General features: G+C 49.1%; 1 protein-coding gene across 2 annotated transcripts in view; it reads right to left on the bottom strand.

The window, feature by feature from the left end:
* Window positions 1–22,792, bottom strand: part of ARHGAP39 (Rho GTPase activating protein 39) — a 216,167-nt gene that overhangs the window by 69,745 nt on the left and 123,630 nt on the right. For both annotated transcript variants that reach the window (XM_083749067.1, XM_083749068.1), the window contains exon 3: window positions 20,889–20,969. In XM_083749067.1, coding sequence (XP_083605193.1) covers window positions 20,889–20,969 — 81 coding nt within the window. The remainder of the gene's footprint in view (window positions 1–20,888; window positions 20,970–22,792) is intronic.

The raw sequence follows: 22,792 nt of genomic DNA, 5'->3' as shown, positions 1-22,792 counted from the left end.
TTGGAAATGTACTGGGAGTCAATGTAGATCTCTAAGGACTGGTGTTATGTGGTCTCGGCGGCCGCTCCCAGTCACCAGTCTAGCTGCCGCATTCTGGATTAATTGCAGTTTCCGGATCACCTTCAAAGGTAGCCCCACGTAGAGCGCACTGGAGTCCAAGCGATGGGGTGCAGAACGTGCTGCGGCCAGAGAAAGTGGAGGGCACGGTCTGGTTGCAAGTGCTCCTGAGCTACAGCCCTCCCCTTCCAAAACACAGGATTTACTCCAAAGATACAACAGAACCATTGCTCCACAAAACGTGTGAGTGTCGATGCAACACACAGAATGCCTTGTTAAAAGGCATATGCGTTCATGTAAAAAAGAGTGCTCGGGTGACTAAGGAAACACCTAACCACAGCGGCCTCCAAGTGCTTGCGGCTGTCAAAGGTTAAGCAAAATCCTAAGTGTGCAGTTTTGGTTACACTTGGCAACTGCCAGCGCTAATCGAATCTTTGAATCGCTGCTCCCGCGGGCCCCCTTCTCACGGCAGTGAATGCCATATTAAAGGTATAAATGCGGTGATTTAATGGTTAAATTGCAATGTGGAGGCCGTTTCTTCATTGCCTCCGCTTAAGAGCGATTATGCACAAAATAATAATCGGGGTGCTTCCTTTAGCAAAACAAACCTTTTCCTTGGGACATTTTTCCAGGTGGAGCAGGAAGATTTTATTCCAAACAGCAACAAGGCATTTAAGCATTCATTCATTTTCTGTTCCCTCCCTTCCTTCCAAAGGGGTCCAGGGCCTCCTTTTAATTTTGGCCACCAGTACCTGGCTCTCTGTCCCCTGAGCCCTGCAATGCTGGGCCACACTATAAAATTAAATACGCAACAGGCAACTGCAGATCTTGTTCACTTAGGGCAGCAACAGGTTGGATGAGAGCTAATAAACTGAAGTTGAGAGTGGAGGTGCACCTTTCCTTTGGGAGTTGCACTGACTGCCTGTTTGCTGCCAGGCCCAATTCAAGGTGTTTTAGGACCCAAATACTTAAGGGGCTGCCTACTCCTATTCCTGCCTTCTCGGGCTCCGCAATCTGCAGGGGACAGCCCTTCTTGAGGTACCTCTGACAGCAGTGACATGGCCAGGGTGGTGACATGGAGCTCCCCCTTGAAAGATATATGTGATGGTCCCCCTACATTGGTGGCTTCCTAGGTAAGCACCTGAAATCAGCTAGCTGATTAAAAATCCGCAGCCTTTTCATGGTGTTTGTGGGAGGGGGGATTGTTGTCATTGTTTTGATGTTTTGGTTTGAATTATTTATTTGTGCTTTTGCCTTAAATTTTTATCTTGTGAATTGCCCTGAAATCCTATGATGAAGGGCAGTACAGACGTCTAAAAACTAAACAAAAAATTAAAAATAAAACAAGTCTGGCAACGCTTGGGAGATTGAGGTGGCGTGCAGCGAAGGGGCAACGAACAATGGCGCCAGAGATTCAATCCACTTTGGGTCACGATGTGACCCAGCTGAACGTCAACAGATTAGGAAAAGCTGAATGGAAATGGGTGGCGAAGACCCACAGAAAGGCGCACAAGATTGCTCACGGGATTTCTAAGAGGACGAGCATCAAGGTCAGGCAGGGAAAGCATCCGTCAGGCTTTGGAAATCAGGCATGCGGCGGCTCATCTACCCCCAGCAACGCTCCACGGGCCCTGTGGATTTTGCTCTGAGATTTGCTGTGCAGGCTGCAAAACCAGAGGAGGGGGCAGAGCCCCAAGCAGAGCGATCCCCGGCAGCCCCGGACCGGCCACGCCAGCCGGCTCGTCTGCAACACGCAGCCCTCCCCATGGCTGTTGCACGATATCTGCACAGATCTGGCGATGCGATAGGGCCCTGCTCGCAGCAGAAGGAAGGTCGCATCAAAGGAGCGAAGCAGCAAGCTCTGAATGCTGCTGAAAGGGAGGCCAAACGCTTCGGCTCCCTGCCCCAGCACGTGCGCAGGCAATCCAGCGCGAACAAAATTGACCTCCGGGAGGAAATGCGATGGGGCCAAAAAGGAGCAGAGCCAGTACTGCTCACGTCTCCCATTTTCAAAGACATGAAAAGGATGACTGGAAAAGCGCTGCACCGTTGTTGTTTTTAACGCAGGATGAGACCCTCCCTGCCCGCGGACTGACTCACCAGAGCGGTGCATGCACTAGTTATCTCCCGCTTAGACCACTGCAATGCGCTCGACGTGGGGCTACCGTTGAAGGTGATACGGAAACTCCAACTAATCCAGAATGCGGCAGTTAGACTGGGGACTGGGAGCAGCCGCCGGGACACCGGTCCTGAGAGATCTGCATTGGCTCCCAGTACGTTTCCAAACACAATTCAAAGTGTTGATGCTGACCTTGAAAGCCTTAAACGGCCTCAGTCCAGAAGGAGCATCTCTACCCCCATCGTTCTGCCCGGATACTGAGGTCCAGCGCCGAGGGCCTTCTGGCGGCTCCCTCACTGCGAGAAGTGAGGTTAGAGGGAACCAAGCAGAGGGCCTTCTCGGTGGTGGCACCCACCCTGTGGAACGCCCTCCCACCAGATGTCAAAGAGAACAACAAGTACCAGACTTTTAGAAGACATGTGAAGGCAGCCCTGTTTAGGGAAGCTTTTAATGTTTGATGCATTATGGTATTTTAATATTTTGTTGGAAGCTTCTTAGAGTGGCTGGGGAAGTCCAGCCAGATGGGCGCGGTATAAATAAATTATTATTATTATTATTATTATTATTATTATTATTATTAGTTCACATGCTCCAGGGAACAGAATGAATGGGTGGTGATGCCTTAGTGACAGATCGAGACAATCTCTCGGCTTCATCGCTCAGGGTTGTTGGCAAGGAAACTAAAAAGGGTACAAAGCCTTGAATGTCTTGGGACCTAAAGACTTGATGGCGCGCCTCCCCACTGCATGAGGCTGCCCACAAATTTAGGTTGCCCAGGAAGGCACTTCTTAGTGTTCCTCTGCTAGGAACACTTCATTTTGTGAGACACGCAGGATTTTTCTATGGTGGTTGCCTTGGCCCTGAACTCCCTTTCCAATGAACTTGGAACCTGCATTGATAGTGAAAAACCTGGCTGCTGAGGCCTTTGGTCAGTAAAGCTGTTGGTTTAATGCCCCTTTCTCCTGTCAGCCAGCAGAAAGTTTGCAGAACTTGGGAGTTAAGGATGTGCAGAGGAAACAGTTTCTGTCCTGTCCTAAGTTCATTGCAATCAGTGCTGTTTATGTTCCACTACAGTTCAGCTTCCACTAAAAACCTCCTATGTTATTCATCTCCCTTTTCTGCTATGGCTGAAACTTACATAATTATTGAATTAATTTCAGTGTGCTTCAACAGAATGGAAATGTCAAAGCAATGCAGTAAATAACACAATGATTTATGTAACTGTTGCAGGCTACAAAAACAACAACCCCAAAGGTGAATACTACTCATTTTTCGCTTCCGCTATTTCCATTCCAGATCTCTGGTGAACAAGCAACCCACTTCCGTTTCTGACAGAATTCTCCATCCTCTCAACCTGGGAGTAAATCACATGATCATCTTCTTCATCATCATTATCATGATTGCAATGCAAACAGGAATACTCCAAAGTCAGCAAAACAAAGGAGAACAGTCTGCGACGCAATCGCCTATTTGCTGATAGAACAAATCTCAGAAATGCTAGCTAAGTCATAAAAATCAAGTGTGCAAAAAATTTGAAGAGTTACTGACTGCTTGGAAGTTATGGAGAACGCTGGAATTTTGTGCCCCAGACAGGCACCTGTAAGCCTCCTTAAAATCTACAAAGGCATATGTGATGGCCTGGGAATCGGATTCTCAGGAGAAGACACCAGATGAATCCGCTCTAGCTCCGGAGGTGATTGAGGACCCATTGCCTGCAGGTGCTCCTCTCCCAGCCCTGTCAGGGGAAGGTGAGTCTCCCCCTGGGTCCAGTAACCCTCCAGCCTCTCCTGAGCTGCAGAGGCTCAGGGCAGAGAGGCGGAGGGAACTAAGTTCCCACAGGAGAGGTGCTCACCTTAAGGCCAGGGGAGGGGAGTCACCTGTGGGCCGGGACCGCCTTAGGCCCCAGAGGAGATAAAGGCCAAACAGCTCATTCCCATGTTGCAGGAGCAACATCGCTGGAAACCTGTTCCTGCCAGCACCCTGACCTGCTCTTCTGGAGTTCCTGACCACGCCCGGCTCCTTGCCTTGGACCCCGCTTCGCCCTTAACGGACAGCCTCCAGACCCTCAACCTAGGACCGGATTCAGACCACGCCGCATGGTAACCCTCCCTGGGACCAGCACAGCATATGAATGCCTGTCCTGGGTTTCATTGCTCCTTGTTCCTTTCCTAGAAGGGAACTGGGGTGGGGAGCCAGGAACTGTGAGACTATTTAAGCCCTGTGTGCTAAGGGTCAGGGTCACAGCTCAGCAGCAAAGCATCTCCTTTGCATGTAGAAGGACGCTAGCCTACTGAATTACATTGCCTAAGACACAGATCTTCACCATGCAAATGTGGCCTCTAGGCAACTTTCACTGGCAATGCAGGAGAGGGAGGCAAATTTCCACCTAGATCTCGAAAAATATTCCCCGAAATCTGTAATGGATGGTCATTGTAGCTGCTCCTAACTGACCAGCAAGCCAACTCCAGTACAGTGGACGCTTGGGTTGCGAACGGGATCCGTGCGGGAGGCACGTTTGCAACCCACAGCGCCGCGTCTGTGCATGTGTGATTCAGCACTTCTGCGCATGCGCAAAGTGTGCTTTAGTGCTTGTGCGCATGCGTGAGCGCCCAAACCCGGAAGTAACTCGTTCCAATATTTCTGGGTTCAGCGCGGTGCGCAACCCGAAAACACACAAACTGAAGTGTCTGTAACCCGAGGTATTACTGTACAGTAGTACCTTGGGTTAAGTACTTAATTCGTTCCAGAGGCCCGTTCTTAACCTGAAACTGTTCTTAACCTGAAGCACCACTTTAGCTAATGGGGCTTCTTGCTGCTGCTGCTGCGCCACCACCGCACGATTTCTGTTCTCATCCTGAAGCAAAGTTCTTAACCTGAAGCACTATTTCTGGTTAGCGGAGTCTGTAATCTGAAGTGTATGTAACCTGAAGCATATGTAACCCAAGGTACCACTGTATAGCACAGATACAGGTTGCAATGGGCTATCAGCAAACCTGCCATTCTCAACCTTGGATGAGCAACCAGCGTTGATATTCTACGTAGCCTCTTTCTCTTCTCTTTCTCTCTCTTGGCTGCAAGGAGGAAGGGAGATAGGCAGCTCAGCCACACTAAGCCGGCAGATCCGCTCCCGACGTGAGTCAGCCACGGGGAAAGTACTGGATCAGAATATTAAGGAACGTGAACCAGGTTCATCTGCAACGGTCCCAGATCAGAGACAACAAGAGAAAGCAGGGCTGCAGGCAGACTTTAATTGCTCCCTGTTGTGCGGGAGGGCCGTCGTAAAAATTGTTGACGGTGGGAAGAATACTTAAAAGGAGGACAAGCAAAGAGGGGGGGGTGCAGAGCCTTCTCCCATCCCCTGGCACATGTTGAACATCATCACCAACTAGGAGGCGAGGAACACAAGCGTCAGGCCTGAAATGGACTCCTTGGATTGGAAAGAAGAGAAGGCCCCGAGAGACTAATGTAAAAGGTAAAGGACCCCTGGATGGTTAAGTCCAGTCAAGGGGTGACTAAGGGGTTGCGGCGCTCATCTCGCTTTCAGGCCAAGGGAGCCGGCGTTTGTCCACAGACAGCTTTCTGGGTGATGTGGCCAGCAGGACTAAACTGCTTCTGGCACAACAGAACACTGTGAAGTAAACCAGAGCGCACGGAAACGCCGTTTACCTTTTCACCATGGTGGTACCTATTTTTCTACTTGCACTGGTGTGCTTTTGAACTGCTAGGTTGGCAGGAGCCAGGACAGAGCAACGGGAGCTCAACCTTGTCAGGAGCTCAGCCTACACTCAAGTAGGATTTTGGCAGAGACACATGCCTGACTGGCATGTTCCCTCCCTCCTGGTCGATCGTTCGGGAGCTTCAAAAGCTTTCTTCTGCCCAAACATCACAGCAACCAATGCCAACCGACACTGCTACACTTAGGGATCCACAGAGTCTTTGCAGCTTTTCGTAACAAACCTCAGCAACTCAGCATTTTGGCTAATCTACTTTATTTACATATAAACACACACAGAACACTGAATCAAAAATTAACAAGGAGAGGGAATGTTTTGATGAATATATGGTGAAATATTGCAAAAAAAAAAAGATAGCCTAATATGCCTAGATTAAAATGTAAAGTATCTGAGGGAAGGTAAATTAGTAAGGAAAGATAATAAGAATATATAGAAGATTTGAGAAGATTCTAAATGCAAAGATGAATGCAATCTCAGAATGTAGAGGAAATCGAGTGGGGGCGGAGGGAAGCGGGGGGAGGGACAAAAGAATATTAGGTTTGATTGATGGATATATGGGGGGGGGAGGTGATGGCTTTCGTTTATTCATATTGTGATGTAATATGGATGTCAGGGAACTGCCATCGGAGAGTCAGGTGGTGGAAGGGCTCAAGGAGGCTAGGAGAGCTTCGGATGCGGAGGAAGGAACCAGTAGGGGGAGAGGGAGAGTTCCTGCAGAAACTCAATCGGAGGAATGGCTCCAAGATGTTTCCAGTGAGAACAGCGGGGAGGGCTCAGGACCTCCGCTGGGGACGCCCACTCTGCGGAGGAAACTGTCACGCAGAGAATCCAGAAACGCCCACTGACGGATTCTGCCAGCGATTGAGGTAGCCACGCACCCATGGCTCCTCGGACTGGGAAAGTTTAGGAACTGATGGTAAAGCTTGGAGGACTTAAACACTTACGCACGAGCAGCCCCCTTTTCCCATTACAGCAATCCGTCAGTCTCTGACGCTGCTTGTGCGAAGTAGAGGCATCATGAGCAACCCAACCGGAGCCGCAGGAGCAGGAGGAGCTGGAGGGGGACCAACTCTGGAGGAGAGAAACAGAGCTTTGGAGCACCAGCTGGCACTGCTAACAGCGCGGCTCGAGGAAAGGAGGGCGCAGGATGCACAGGGGAAACCCACTCCCATCGGAAGGTACCTGGGTTGGTACAGAAATTTGGGGCTGATCCAAGGAACTACCAAGCCTTTAAGACAGAGATGCAGTATGCACTGAACCTGCAACACGATGACTTTGCCGATGAGGAATCGAGAGTGGCTTTTGTGATTGGACACCTCGAGGGAGGGGCTAGAGATTGGGTGAGACCCCTGATGGCAAACAATAATAGCGCCTTAAAAGACTTGAGGAAATTCTTTGGTGCGATGGACTTGATGTTTTCCAGCCAGATTGAACAGGGCGTGGTACGCAGACAGTTAATGGTGTGCAAACAGGGAAATCAATCAGTCAGAGAATATTGGACACAGTTTACCATGCTCATACATAAATTGGGATGGGATCTGTCTTCGGACCCGATACAAATGCTGTTTGAAGAAGGCCTAGCCCCAGCGGTGAAAGATGAACTTTCCCGCGCGCCCCGTCCTGAGTCCATGGATCAGCTGACCAAGGCAGTGCTTGCGACTGGTGCGCGCCAGGAGGCGAGAGCGCTGGAGAAGCGGGAAGGGAGAGGAGAGCGTTGGAATGATTTCCGCATTCCTGAGATGCCGGCACAACCTTCCCCGCCAGTGGAACCGATGGAGATTGGAGGAGCAAGTGCGCACGGAACTTCAAATGTTAACGAAGGGCGGAAGAAGGAAGGAAAGAGCGCCAAGAAATGTTTCCTTTGCCAACAGCCAGGACATTTTGCCAGGGTCTGCCCGCAAAGGAAAGGATGGCAAGGAATGGTGGGGGCTGTTGGAAGTGAGGAGGAGGGGGTTAAGGAGCAAGTAAAAGCCAACGCCTGGCTGCCAACGACAGGGCACAGCAGTCAGGCCAAGGATTAGTGAACGTGCCCAAGCCTGAACCCCCAAGAGCTGCTCTCGTCGTGGAGGTGCTGCTAGAGCTACCCAACGGACATCCACTCACTATAAAAGCCCTCTTAGACTCAGGCAGCTCCTGCAATTTCATGAGTAAGGAGTTTGCGTCAGAACACCAAATACAAATGCTGCCCTTAGTTCCTTCCTTGCAGGTGACAACGACTGACGGGAGGGAACTGCTGGGATGGGAAGTTAACCAACAGACGGTCCCCATGACAATGAGAGTAGCAAGGCACACGGAAGTCATTGCATTTCACGTAGCCACACTAGCGGGACCTCCCATCATCTTGGGAATGAGCTGGCTGGCGCTACATGACCCACTAGTGGGATGGCACCAGCGGACAGTCTCTTTTGGGTCAGCGCATTGCCTAGAGCACTGCAAGGGAAGAGAAATGCAGGGGCTGGCTAGGGCCAGTCTTGCAGGGATGGCGGTGGGGGAAAAGGGAGAAATACCCCGACAATACGCCGATCTGAGTGACGTCTTCAGTGAGAAGGAAGCAGATAGACTGCCCCCTCATAGACCCTTTGACTGTCAAATTAACCTACTCCCGGGAGCCCAGCTACCAGTGGGCAAGCTGTACGCCATGTCAGACAGGGAGATGCAGGAGTTAAGGGAGTTCATAGACAAGAACCTGAAACGAGGTTTCATCAGGGAGTCAAGAGCGGTGGGGGGCAGCCCAGTGTTTTTTGTGGACAAAAAAGACACTAATAAAACCAGGTTGGTCGTGGACTTCCGGGCCGTCAATGCAGTGTCAGAACCTGTGGCCTTTCCCATGCCCAGGATTGACGACATTTTGACCAGGGTGAGGAAGGGAAAGATTTTTACCAAGCTGGACCTGAGGGGGGCGTATAACCTGATACGGATGAGGAAGGGGGATGAATGGAAAACTACCATGTTCACCCCCTTGGGGGCCTTTGAGTATCTCATTATGCCCTTCGGACTACAGGGGGGCTCAGCCTGTTTCCAATCATTCATGAATCACGTGCTGGGACCTTTGCTTTATAAGAACTGTGTAGCCTTCTTAGACGATGTGTTAGTCTACTCAGAGGACGAAGAGCAGCATGTCTGAGATGTCCGAGAGGTCCCAAGCCGACTGCAAGCAAACCAACTGTGGGTCAAGCTGGAGAAGTGCCAGTTCCATACTAGAGAGGTGGAATTCCTGGGGTACCGTTTATCAGACAAGGGATTGGCCATGGATCCTAGCAAGGTCCAAGCGGTACTGGAATGGAAGACACCCAGAACCAGGAAGGACGTGCAGAGATTCCTGGGGTTTGGAAACTTCTATCGGAAGTTCATCAAAAACTTTGCCCACTTAACGGCTCCCATCACCGATTGTCTCAGTAGTAAGAAGAAATTTGCATGGACGGAAGAGGCGCAGCGAGCGTTTGAAAAGCTAAAGAAAGCGTTCGCTTCGGAAGAACAGCTCTTGCACGTGGATCTACAGAAACCGATGAGGGTGGAAACAGATGCATCAGATCGAGCGGTAGGGACGGTTCTGCTCCAGCCGGGGAAGGATGCGTCAGACTGGAGACCGTGTGCCTTCTTCTCGCGGAAGTTGAATAAATCCGAACGGAACTACACAGTGTACGACAGGGAACTGCTCGCCATTTATGAAGCGTTTCGACGATGGCGGCACCTGCTAATAGGAGCGCAGCACAAGGTCCAGGTGTGCATGGACCACAAGAACCTGGAATATTGGCGAACGGCCAGAGTACTGAACCAGAGACAAGTGCGATGGGCGCAGGAATTTTCCAAATTTCATTTTGAGATTCGCTACGTACCGGGACCAGAGAACGTGAGAGTGGACGCTCTCTCTCGAAAACCAGAGTATATGGAGGGGGAGGGAGCGCCAGAAGAGAGACATGTCATCCCCAAGGACCACTGGGTGTGTGGGGCAGCATTGGTAGGGCAACGAGAACTAGTAGAAGGGACAGAGAACGATGAATACGCCCAAGAGAAGCTCAGAGGGCTCAGTAGAGCCGGGGAGATCACCGGGGGTTTTGAAGAAAAGAACGGGGTGTTGTACTACAAGGGGGCCTTGTACATACCAGGAGGGGAATTGAGGGGTAGGGTACTCAAACAACTGCACGACAGCCCCACCGCGGGGCACTTTGGGCTACACAAAACAATGTGGTTAGTTACCAGGCAATTCTGGTGGCCCAAGGTGAGGGAAGATGTATGAGAGTATGTAAGGGGGTGCGACCGCTGCCAGCGAGCAAAGGGGGAAAGGGCGGCACCAGCAGGGTTGCTGGAACCATTACCCACACCTGAACGGCCATGGGAGGCAGTTTCCATAGATTTCATGACGGATTTACCAAGATCCAAGGGGAAAACTGCGGTAATGGTAGTGGTAGACCTGTTAACCAAGATGTGCCACTTTATAGCTTGCTCACATGCGGTAACGGCGGAAGAAACCGCCAGGTTGTTTGTAAAACACGTTTTTAGGTTGCATGGCGCCCCCTTGAGGATGGTCTCAGATCGAGGGAAACAATTTACGTCCAGGTTCTGGAGGAAGCTCATGAGCTTACTGCACGTGGAGGTCAATTTCTCAACAGCCAGACACCCAGAAACAAATGGGCAGGCGGAAAGGGCAAACAGTATTCTGCAACAATATCTGAGGTGTTATGTAAATAACAGGGAGAATGATTGGGTAGAGAAATTAGCCCTGGCCGAATTCGCGTACAATAATGCGGAAAATGTGTCCACGGGCATGAGTCCATTTTTGGCTAATTATGGGTGTCACCCCAGGGCCTTTCCAGAGGAAGGGGGGGGAGATGGAGCGTACCGGCAACGGAACATTTTGTGGAAGAAATGGAAGCAATACACCAACAGCTCAAAATGAATTTGGATAGGGCCAAGGCAGAATACAAGAAGCAGGCAGATAGGAGCAGAAGGGAAGGAGAGACCATAAGGGTGGGGGACCGGGTGTGGTTGTCAACACAAGGGTTACCGTTCAAAGGGGGTTGCAAAAAATTGCGGCCAAAACGACTGGGACCCTTCAAGGTTATACAGCAGGTCAATACGGTGGCCTTTAAACTCAGGCTGCCAGACAACATGAAACTGCATCCAGTATTCCATAGGTCATTACTATCACCATACAGGGAGGGGCGAGAATTTGGGGAACGCGAAAGTGAGCGGCACCGCAAGTAGAAGAGAGGGAGCGGAGCAGTCATGTAGCAGAAATTCTCGACTCTCGGTGGAAGGGGAGACAGGTGGAGTACTTAGTGGCATGGGAAGGGGAACCGGAGTCCGAAAATACCTGGTGACCGGCAGAAACGGTCAAGGATGAGGTCTTAGTAGGAACATTTCATCGCCGGTTCCCGAGGAAGCCCCAGCCCTTGGCTAGGTTCTGGGAGGAACACTTCGGCACCACTGATGAGGAAGAGGAGTTTGAGGGATTCCCAGAATCAGGACAGGAAGAGGAAGAAGAATCAGATGGGAAAGAGTATGGGGAAAGAAGGGATAGTAGTAGGTGGAGGGCGGTTTTCGAGTCTACCGAAGATGAGGAGGATTCTTTCAAGGGGTTCCCAGCCTCACCACCCAGAGAAGAGGGGGAAATGGGGGGTGAGGGGGGTCCTGGAGGGGAGGTGGATGTCAGGGAACCTGCATCGGAGAGTCAGGTGGTGGAAGGGCTCAAGGAGGCTAGGAGAGTTTCGGATGCGGAGGAAGGAACCAGTAGGGGGAGAGGGAGAGTTCCTGCAGAAACTCAATCAGAGGAATGGCTCCAAGATGTTTCCAGTGAGAACAGCGGGGAGGGCTCAGGACCTCCACTGGGGACGCCCACTCCGCGGAGGAAACTGTCATGCAGAGAATCCAGAAGGAGAGTTTCCGTCAAGGAACTCTTATGTTGGTGTAAATTCCGGAAACGCCCACTGACGGATTCTGCCAGCGATTGAGGTAGCCACGCACCCATGCCTCCTCGGACTGGGAAAGTTTAGGAACTGATGGTAAAGCTTGGAGGACTTAAACGCTTACGCACGAGCAGCCCCCTTTTCCCATTACAATGGAAAAACCAATAAAATATTGTACGGGGGGAAACAAAAGCTGTAGATCAAATAAAGGCTGGAGAGACAGTAGCAAAATCCTAAAAAATTAAAAATAAAGCAAGATTCTAGTCCTTAGTGAAGTAGGCAGCTTTTCATGCAGCTGCTTCAAGCAGAAGGTCCCAGATGCAATGCCTGCCATGTTCCAGCTGTCCACTTAATGCAGAATTGCCAAGATAGGGGCCAACTCCTATGGGCTGAGGTGTCTTCGGCTTAACAGGGGACTCAGCCCCCCCGAATGGAGTCCCAACTCTACAATCCTATGAATCCTATGATTCCTGCAAGCTCCTCACACTGCAAACAAGAAGCAGAGAGTTTGTAGGCACTTTTGACCCTGTCGCTCATCTTAGCTTCCTGCCCTGGCATGAGGAGCAGAGAAATGAAACCTGTCTCTCGTAAAGTAAATTTTTCAGTTCAGATTTTTTTTAAAAAAAAGAAATAAAAAAGCAACCCATAATGCATTCCTCTTCTGCATGCCATGAAGAGGACAAAGATCCCTGAAGGAGACAGCACCCCACCACCAAAGTGGAAATATTTCTCCCTTTCCCTCGAGAGCACGGCCCACACCCAAGCTGAGCTGTGCATTCCTGACGATTGGAAAAATTGCTTTTAAAGGATGAGATCTGCACTCTGCAGAGCTCAGTCATTTCGGGCCAGGGGGGACCACATACACAAACACCCTTTACCCCTACCCATAGTTTGAAGGTGTTAAAATGCGAGTGTGCAAGGGCCCTGATCCATGGAGGTCTTTCCCCCCCATTGCGTATCGAACACACAGCCCACAGAGATGTCTCTGAGCTCCTGGGTTGAAGGTCAAGGGAGCGACGTGTGAAATCAGACTGAAGTCGGGAAGAACCGCTCCGAAATCCGCTCTCGGAGCCGAAGGCCAAGTTGTAAACAAATTAATACGGATGAGCCGTGAGGATGCGCTTCTTCCTGAATGCTGATTTAGTCATTTCTACAAAGCAGCAAACGGATCACGCCGTAAGAGACATGGCATGTGTGTGTGAGTTCGGGTGGTGATCCTGAGGCCCTACAGCAGCATCCGCCCCCAGCCTTGAACCAGGTGGAGGCCAGCCTGCCTTTTTTGCTGATATCAGTAGCGCCTAGCCTTGTCGGATGCCACCATTAAGTAGACCTAAACCGGGTCATTTTTACGCCAAGGAGTCCCTGCCAATGCCGTATGCATCTCCCACAAACCCACACAACAAACTGCAAAACTGGGTCAGTTTGCTTTTCATGTCGGCATTCATTTAGACAACATTGCTGCATGCATACTAAAGAAAATACTCTTACAGTACTTTATATCCTGCAAGCAGCAATTTGTATGTTTCCAGCCAAAGTCTCCAAGGCTGCTCATGTGTCATCCCAAAAGATGATGATGATGATAACATAACAACATAACATAAATCCCCACCCCCAAGACACAAATCCACTCTCATTAAACGTGAACATAACATACAGTGAGCATAACATACAACAATACAAACAACCAAATAAAAGACTTCCTTTATCATGTATCTGGCCTCCTTATTTACGTCTTATAAACTGTTTCCTTTATGAATAATTATTAAGATTTTTATAATTATAACTTTTATAATTATATCCAGCAAAGGTCCGTATAGTTAAAGCCATGGTTTACCTAGTAGTGATGTATGGAAGGGAAAGCTGGACCATAAAGAAGGCTGATCGCCGAAGAATTGATGCTTTTGAATTCTGGTGCTGGAGGAGACTCTTCGAGAGTCCCATGGACTGCAAGAAGATCAAACCTATCCATTCTGAAGGAAATCAGCCCTGAGTGCTGATTTGTGGGACAGTGTTCTCAAAGCTACCAGCATGAGTTTGACCAAACTGTGGGAGGCAGTGGAAGACAGGAGTGCCTGGCGTGCTCTGGTCCATGGGGTCACGAAGAGTCGGACACAACTAAACGACTAAACAACAACAAATATCCAGCTCGGAAGGCCTTCTGGCGGTTCCCTTACTGCGAGAAGCCAAGTTACAGGGAACCAGGCAGAGGGCCTTCTCGGTAGTGGCGCCTGCCCTGTGGAACACCCTCCCACCAGATGTCAAAGAGAATAACTACCAGACTTTTAGAAGACATCTGAAGGCAGCCCTATTTAGGGAAGCTTTTAATGTTTAATGCTGTATTGTTTTTAACTCGATTGGGAGCCGCCCAGAGTGGCTGGGGAAACTTAGCCAGATGGGCGGGTTTGGTTGTTGTTTAGTCGTTTAGTCGTGTCCGACTCTTCGTGACCCCCTGGACCAGAGCACGCCAGGCACTCCTGTCTTCCACTGCCTCCCGCAGTTTGGTCAGACTCATGTTTGTAGCTTCGAAGACACTATCCAACCATCTCGTCCTCTGTCGTCCCCTTTTCCTTGTGCCCTCCATCTTTCCCAACATCAGGGTCTTTTCCAGGGAGTCTTCTCTTCTCATGAGGTGGCCAAAGTATTGGAGCCTCAGCTTCACGATCTGTCCTTCCAGTGAGCACTGAGGGCTAATTTCCTTAAGGATGGATATGTTTGATCTTCTTGCAGTCCATGGGACTCTCAAGAGTCTCCTCCAGCACCATAACTCAAAAGCATCAATTCTTCGGCGATCAGCCTTCTTGATGGTCCAGCTCTCACTTCCATACATCACTACTGGGAAAACCAGAGCTTTAACTATACGGACCTTTGTTGGCAAGGTGATGTCTCTGGGGAAACTTAGCCAGATGGGCAGGTTATAAATAATAAATAATTAATTATTAATATTATTATTATATTACTGGATGGACCAATGGGCTGACTCTGTATAAGGCAGATTCCTAAGTTCCTGGGACGCTACTTGGCCTCCTCTCCCTGAAACAGACTCTAAGCATCCTTTGCTTTGGGCCCCAAGTCCCACTGAAGGACCTGTCTCTCAGCCAAGGAAAAGTGCTGCCATTTCCACTTGCAAACTCCGATTCTGACATGAGCTGGGGGGGGCGGAGGGGGCTGCTGGCAAACCTGCAGACGGCACCATGACAAAGGGGCGTTCGGGTGCAGGCGCCAGGGGACAGACCTGTCTTCTCCCCTCGTTTGCTTCCCTCCTTCCCTCTTTCTTAAAATCAAGTCCTGTCGTGCTCACCAAAGCAGGCAGAAGTGAAAATGGCGGGGGCATTTCAGCGGCAGCATAGCAGCGGTCCGTGAAGGGGCCTCTGGGGGTTGGCAGGCAGTTGACGCCAGGCGTGGCTGGGAATGCCAACGCAGCTCAGGACGGGGGCTAAACGTCAAGCAACAAGGGCAGAAACGGCTGAGCGGATTCTCAGAGACACTGGATGGAAGGTAGGCAAAGATGCAATGTCAGGTGATGGACAGGTGGGCAAAGCTGCCCACCTGTTTAAACTTGGCCTGTAGGTAGAGACGGTGGTGCACTGGCCTTCTGTTCCTCACCTGGCAGCACTTCTCTAGGGTTTCAGGTGGGAGAGATGCTGGTGGGGTTTGAAACTGGTGACTGGGAGTGGCCGCCGAGTTCATATAACACCGGCCCTGAAAGACCTACATTGGCTCCCAGTACGTTTCCAAGCACAATTCAAAGTGTTGGTGCTGACCTTTAGAGCCCTAAACGGCCTCGGTCCAGTATAGCTGAAGGAGCATCTCCACCCCCATCGTTCAGTCCGGACACTGAGGTCCAGCTGCGAGGACCTTCTGGCAGTTCCCATGCTGCGAGAAGCCAAGTTACAGGGAACCAGGCAGAGGGCCTTCTCGGTAGTGACGTCTGCCCTGTGGAACGCCCTCCCAACAGATGTCATACATACGCTTCAGGTTAACCACGCTTCAGGTTACAGACTCCGCTAACCCAGAAATTGTACCTCGGGTTAAGAACTTTGCTTCAGGAGGAGAGCAGAAATCGTGCTCCGGTGGCACAGCGGCAGCAGGAGGCCCCATTAGCTAAAGTGCTGCTTCAGGTTAAGAACAGTTTCAGGTTAAGAACGGACCTCCGGAACGAATTAAGTACTTAACCCGACGTACCACTGTATTTTACTTTTAAAAGCAGCCCTGTTTAGGGAGGTTTTGAATGTCTGATGCTGTATTGTTTTTAATATTTTGTTGGAAGCTGCCCAGAGTGGCTGGGGAAGCCCAGCCAGATGGGTGGGGTATAAATAAATTATTATTATTATTATTATTATTATTATTATTATTATTATTATTACCTGGGACCTTCCGTACGCAAGCAGATGCTCGACTATTTAGTTGCTGCTGCTGCTGCTGCTGCTCAACCATGTGCGTTTCCTAACGCTTCCCAGCTCCACAGTTCCACGCAAGCTTCCCAGGCCCTGATTCACTGCCTCCACATTAGGAAAAAGTCCCCATGGTGATCCTATCTACAGCTTCATTCTTTTGAGAGTGCACCCTTTTTGAACCGTGGGTCCTCGAATCCCCCAGTTTAATTATATGCCTCATATAATGAAACATTTCCTTTTGTGAACGCCAGAAAATCAATTTCGCCGGATGACTCCGAGCTGCCGTGTTTGGAAGCCGCGTGTAGAATTGCTCTTTATTCACATCCCCTCCGTTGGTCATGATTCATAACCCTCTAATAATACTAATCTCCCCTCCTTAATCATCCCCCCCTTCCAACATACACGCAGGGAAACAGTCATAGGGAAACAATTCCAAATCTGTCCTCAGCCGCTGCAGCTCCCCTTTGCTGTGCTTTCTCCAGTTCTACAATATCCCCTCCAAGATTGGCAAAGGACCCCGCGCAGAATTCAAAAGGTCACTGCAGCAAAAGTTTATATAACGACATAATGACATTTGCCATTTTATCTTCTAATAACCCCTAACATTTAATGTGCCTTCTTCCAATGCCTCAAGACACTAAGAGGAAATTTTAAAGCGAATTCCCTATGATGACTCCTAGTTATTTTTCTGATGTAAAGGTACCCCTGACTGTTAGGTCTAGTCATGGACGATTCTGGGGTTGCAGTGCTCATCTCGCTCTATAGGCTGAGGGAGCCGGCGTTTGTCTGCAGACAGCTTCCGGGTCATGTGGCCAGCATGTTCGCCATCTTCTGGCGAACCAGAGCAGCGCACGGAAACGCCGTTTACCTTCCCACCAGAGTGGTACCTATTTATCTACTTGCACTTCGTGCTTTCGAACTGCTAGGTTGGCAGGAGCAGGGAACAAGCAACGGGCGCTCACCCCATCGTGGGGATTCGAACCACCGAACTTTCTGCTGCTCTGGAGGGTGGAACCCAAACCAACAGATTCAAAATACAAAAAAGGAGATTCAAACCAAACCTTAGGAATAACTTTCTGAGGGCAAGAGCTCCTTGACAGTGGAATGGACTACCTTGGAAGCTAGTAGAACTGAAGGTTTTTGAACAGGTTTGGGGGCCATCCCTCAGGGATTCTTTGGCTTCAATTCCTGGGTTACAGGGGGTTGGGTTGGATGACCTTTGGGGGCCCCTTCCAACTCTACAATTCTATTTTTTTAACACCACTTCATTACTCCTTTGTTTGTCTTCTTTCTCTCTGTGTTTCTTTTCTTTTTCCCTTCCCATTGTGGTCCGAGTCTTTGCAAGATGCGTTCTGACTTCATCAGAGACAATCCTGTACCAGATGGACCAGAAGTCTGGTCTGGCTTGAGGCAGCTGTCTATGTTCTTGTTGTTTTATTGAACATCTAAATAACTCTTCAACTAGGGAAGACTTAAGAGGTGGGGGCTAAAAGCATTGAATGCATCCTCAAGCACTGAAGCTTCCCTTAGATGAATTTCAACTCTCCTAGAAACTGGCGCCATTTGCAATGGCTGGTGCTTGGAAAGGAGCCATTAGTGGCAGAAAGGCACCAAGGTTTTCGGGAGTTGAGCAGATGTTGCCAGGCCCTTTCAAGGAGGCAAAGCTCCTTGCTCAGAAAAGATCTTTCCTCTCCCATCCTTCTGCCCAAAGTGGAGATTAAGTTTGACAAGCCAGGCGGCCAACGTAAATGAATTTGTCTGGCGGGACCTGCGTGCCCGAAAACCAAATTACAGGCCTCGAACAACCATCTCCGGGAAGGAGATGTTTACCTCTGGTTGCGTATTATGCCAAGTCCAGAAACATCTCAGTCAACTTTAAGCACAAGATTCTAATTGTGGAACTGCAGAATTGGGAGGTAACTTAGGAGTCATCTAGTCCAACCCCAGTAGAGACATCACCTTGCCAACAAAGGTCTGTATAGTTAAAGCTATGGTTTTCCCAGTAGTGATGTATGGAAGTGAGAGCTGGACCATAAAGAAGGTTGATCACCAAAGAATTGATGCTTTTGGATTATGGTGCTGGAGGAGACTCTTGAGAGTCCCATGGACTGCAAGAAGATCAAACGCATCCATTCTGAAGGAAATCAGCCCTGAGTGCTCACTGGAAGCACGGATCCTGAAGCTGAGGCTCCAAGACTTTGGCCACCTCAGGAGAAGAGAAGACTCCCTGGAAAAGACCCTGATGCTGGGAAAGATGGAGGGCACAAGGAGAAGGGGACAACAGAGGACGAGATGGTTGGACAGTGTTCTCGAAGCTACCAGCATGAGTTTGACCAAAGTGCGGGAGGCAGTGGAGGACAGGAGTGCCTGGCATGCTCTGGTCCAGGGAGTCAGACACAACTAAACGACTAAACAACAACATACAGGGCTGCCTTCAGATGCCTTCTATAAGTTGCATAGTTATTCATCTCTATCTCTTCCATTCTCTTTTTCATTTCAAGTTAAGAAACCTGTTTTTCTTTATTCCTCTGGTGTGCGAATGTCTTGTGGGCATATGGTTAAGAGGAAAGAGATCTGTGTAACACACACGTGCTCTAACTCTAGCAAAAGGTCCTAAATCTCTTAGCATCGTGTGCATGAATACACCTGAGCGTATTCGGACCCACGTTTGTGTTCAGACACACACCTTATAACAAGGTAAGAACGAAAGAAGGGCCTGCTAGGTCAGGCCAATGGCATCCTGTTCTCACACAGCCCTCTAGGTATTGCCACTTCCTTCCGGTCTGGCTTGCCCTGTTTGGGGCAAGCAGGAACATCGGGGTAGGGGTGTGCGTGTCGTAGGTCAGTGGTAGATCACCTGCTTTTCATGCAGAAGATCCCAGATTCGATCCAGGGCATTGGATGATGGACTCAAGGGCATCCTCATCAAATTTGCAGATGACACCAAACTAGGAGGGGTGGCTAACACCCCAGAGGACAGGATCACACTTCAAAACGACCTTGACAGATTAGAGAACTGGGCCAAAACAAACAAGATGAATTTTAACAGGGAGAAATGTAAAGTATTGCACTTGGGCAAAAATAATGAGAGGCACAAATACAAGATGGGTGACACCTGGCTTGAGAGCAGTACATGTGAAAAAGATCTAGGAGTCTTGGTTGACCACAAACTGGACATGAGCCAACAGTGTGACGTGGCAGCTAAAAAAGCCAATGCAATTCTGGGCTGCATCAATAGGAGTATTGCATCTAGACCAAGGGAAGTAATAGTGCCACTGTATTCTGCTCTGGTCAGACCTCACCTGGAGTACTGTGTCCAGTTCTGGGCACCACAGTTCAAGAAGGACACTGACAAACTGGAACGTGTCCAGAGGAGGGCAACCAAAATGGTCAAAGGCCTGGAAACGATGCCTTATGAGGAACGGCTAAGGGAGCTGGGCATGTTTAGCCTGGAGAAGAGGAGGTTAAGGGGTGATATGATAGCCATGTTCAAATATATAAAAGGATGTCACATAGAGGAGGGAGAAAGGTTGTTTTCTGCTGCTCCAGAGAAGCGGACACGGAGCAGTGGATCCAAACTACAAGAAAGAAGATTCCACCTAAACATTAGGAAGAACTTCCTGACAGTAAGAGCTGTTTGACAGTGGAATTTGCTGCCAAGGAGTATGGTGGAGTCTCCTTCTTTGGAGGTCTTTAAGCAGAGGCTTGACAACCATATGTCAGGAGTGCTCTGATGGTGTTTCCTGCTTGGCAAGGGGTTGGACTCGATGGCCCTTGTGGTCTCTTCCAACTCTATGATTCTATGATTCTTCTATGCATCTCCAAGCAGGGCTGAGAAAGGTACCCAATGGGAAGCCCTGGCGGCAAGCAAGGCAGGCAACACTGAACCAGGTGAACCGTTGGTAGTAGGAAGGTTTCGTCGCTGCTGTGCAAAGCCCAGAAAATATGGATGCAACAGCCGTTCCCTACCTACCTGGGTGCTTTGCTTTAAAGACTGAGGATTGCTATTAATGAGAAATGAAAGCAAATATTGACCGCTAGCTAAACCCAGCCGCCTCCCCCTGTGCAAACAGCTGGGCGCAATTCGCACAGCAAGACTGCAAGTGCTCAGGAGATGCTGGCAGCCTCCTGTTTGAAATGCAGGTTTCATAACCCCTGGAGCAAGCTTGGAATAATCATTGCCTTCTGCATGACGCCTTGCTTCCAGGTCTGTGGCGGGTGATGTTTTTCTTGGTGCTGCAAGAAGCAGCTCTTGATGCGTTTTTACCCCAACGCCTCCCAAGTGAGTAGGGACAGGTAACAAGGGTTTGGGTACTTTGCTGCCGAAACCACAGCACACAGGGTTTGTTCCACAGGTTTGCGCACCATGCGTTCTGCTCTCCGGTTACCACTTAGCAACACAGAAAGCCCCCTTATACAGACTGCTGGGTCCATCTAGCACTGTAAAGTGGTACCTCTGGTTACGAACTTAATTCGTTCCGGAGGTCCGTTTTTGTTGTTTTTTGTTAAATCGTTTTTATTAATTTTCCAATAAAAAAATCCACTTAACCTGTCAAATCATAATCCAATTAAAATAAAAAACTAAAATAAAAAAGACCAAATTATCATCCAAATTATAATTTTTAAACTCTAATTAAGCTCTAATTTCTAAACTCTCTTTAGCATCAGGGCAACTCACCTGTACTGCAGCCGCTGCCCGTCGGAGCCGTAATCCCGATAGATCTCATATTCCTTCTCGAAAACTCCCGGAGGTGAGGAACTGCAAGAGGACACAAGAAGAAACGAGGCTGTGAGAAACAAAGTGGGTGGGGCCCAGCACAGACATACCCCCCCAAAAAAAAACTCCACTTGGAAGCTTTCCAGTGAGGATTGTGTAGTAGAAAAAATAATAATAATAATAAATTATTATTTATACCCCACCCATCTGGCTGAGCTTCCCCAGCCACTCTGGGCGGCTTCCAACAAAATATTAAAATACCGTAATATATCAAACATTAAAAGCTTCCCTAAACAGGGCTGCCTTCAGATGTCTTCTAAAAGTCTGATAGTTGTTTATTTCCTTGACATCTGGTGGGAGGGTGTTCCAGAGGGTGGGCGCCACCACCGAGAAGGCCCTGTGCCTGGTTCCCTGTAACTTGGCTTCTCGCAGCGAGGGAACCGCCAGAAGGCCCTCAGGAGATGGACCTCAGTGTTCGGGCTGGACGATGGGGGTGGAGACGCTCCTTCAGGTATACAGGACTGAGGCCATTTAGGGCTTTCAAGGTCAGCACCAACACTTTGAATTGTGCTCGGAAACGTACTGGGAGCCAATGTAGGTCTTTCAAGACCGGTGTTATGTGGTCTTGGCAATAGAAGCCCCATCTAGCAGACCATCTTGGGGTTGCAAGCCAGCAGTGGCAAGGGACAGATTGAAAAGCAGGTGCAACAATGAATATAAAGCAATGAATGTGCTTGCGAAACGTGGACCACTTATAAATGCCATCTCCAACTCCTCGAAAGATTCCATCAACAGTGTCTCCAAAAACATATCACTTGGGAAGACAGGAGAACCAATGCCAGTGTACTGGAATAAGTTAATATTACCAGTGTCGAAGCAATGATTCTTCAACTTGTTGGATTGGTCATGTTGTACGGATACCTGATTATCGTCATCCAACCCAACTACTCTATTCCAAACTTAAAAATGGAAAGCATAATGTTGGTGGTCAACAAAGGAGATTTAAAGACTCTCAAGGCAAATCTTTAAAAAATGCAGTATAAACACCGACAACCGGGAAGCACAGGCCTGTGAGTGCTCCAATTGGAGAACAGCCTTTATCAAAGGTGTCATGGGCTTTGAAGACACTTGAACTCAGGACACAAGGGAGAAACGTGCCGAGAGGAAGGCACGCTTGGCAAATCCACACCGTGATCAACTCCTGTTCGGAAACCAATGTCCCCACTGTGGAAGGACGTGTGGATCCAGAATTGGCCTCCACAGTCACTTACGGACTCACTTTTTAAACCGTGTTCATGAAAGACAATCTTACTTGACTACGAGTGACAGAAGAAGAAGAAGAAGAAGAAGAAGAAGAAGAAGAAGAAGAAGAAGAAGAGTTACAATAGACTAGGCAGTACACTCAACTCTTCTCTATCCTCCTTCCAGGGAAGCAATAGATTGGTTGATTTATTGATCTATTTAAAACATTATAAGGCTACTCTTCATCGCAGAAAGCAAATTCAGAGCAGGTTAAAATCACAACACACTCCATAGATTTAAAAAGCTCAGTATAAAATAAAATTGAAAGCAGTTACATTATAAATGAACACCAATACATAAGGAATCTGATTTGACACGAAGCTCCTGCAAAGGCCTGGGTGCATAACCAGGTTGAGCAAAGCAAGCTATTCCCAGTGTGTGGGTGAGTGAATTGGGCTTCAAGGCTTACCTGTGGTTAAAAAAACACACACACAAAACCCCCGTGTGAATCTGTCTGGTTTCTCACGTGACCGCCAGCGAAATCGCTTCGTTAGCCCCAATCAAATAATTAGTGTAGCGGTTTTACAGAGCTTCAAAACACATTAATGCATTAAAAAGTACAA

The sequence above is a fragment of the Podarcis gaigeae genome (genome assembly GCF_964106915.1).
Source record: "Podarcis gaigeae genome assembly, chromosome: 7".
Lineage (NCBI taxonomy): Eukaryota > Metazoa > Chordata > Lepidosauria > Squamata > Lacertidae > Podarcis > Podarcis gaigeae.
This window is presented reverse-complemented; position numbering and strand designations above follow the sequence as displayed.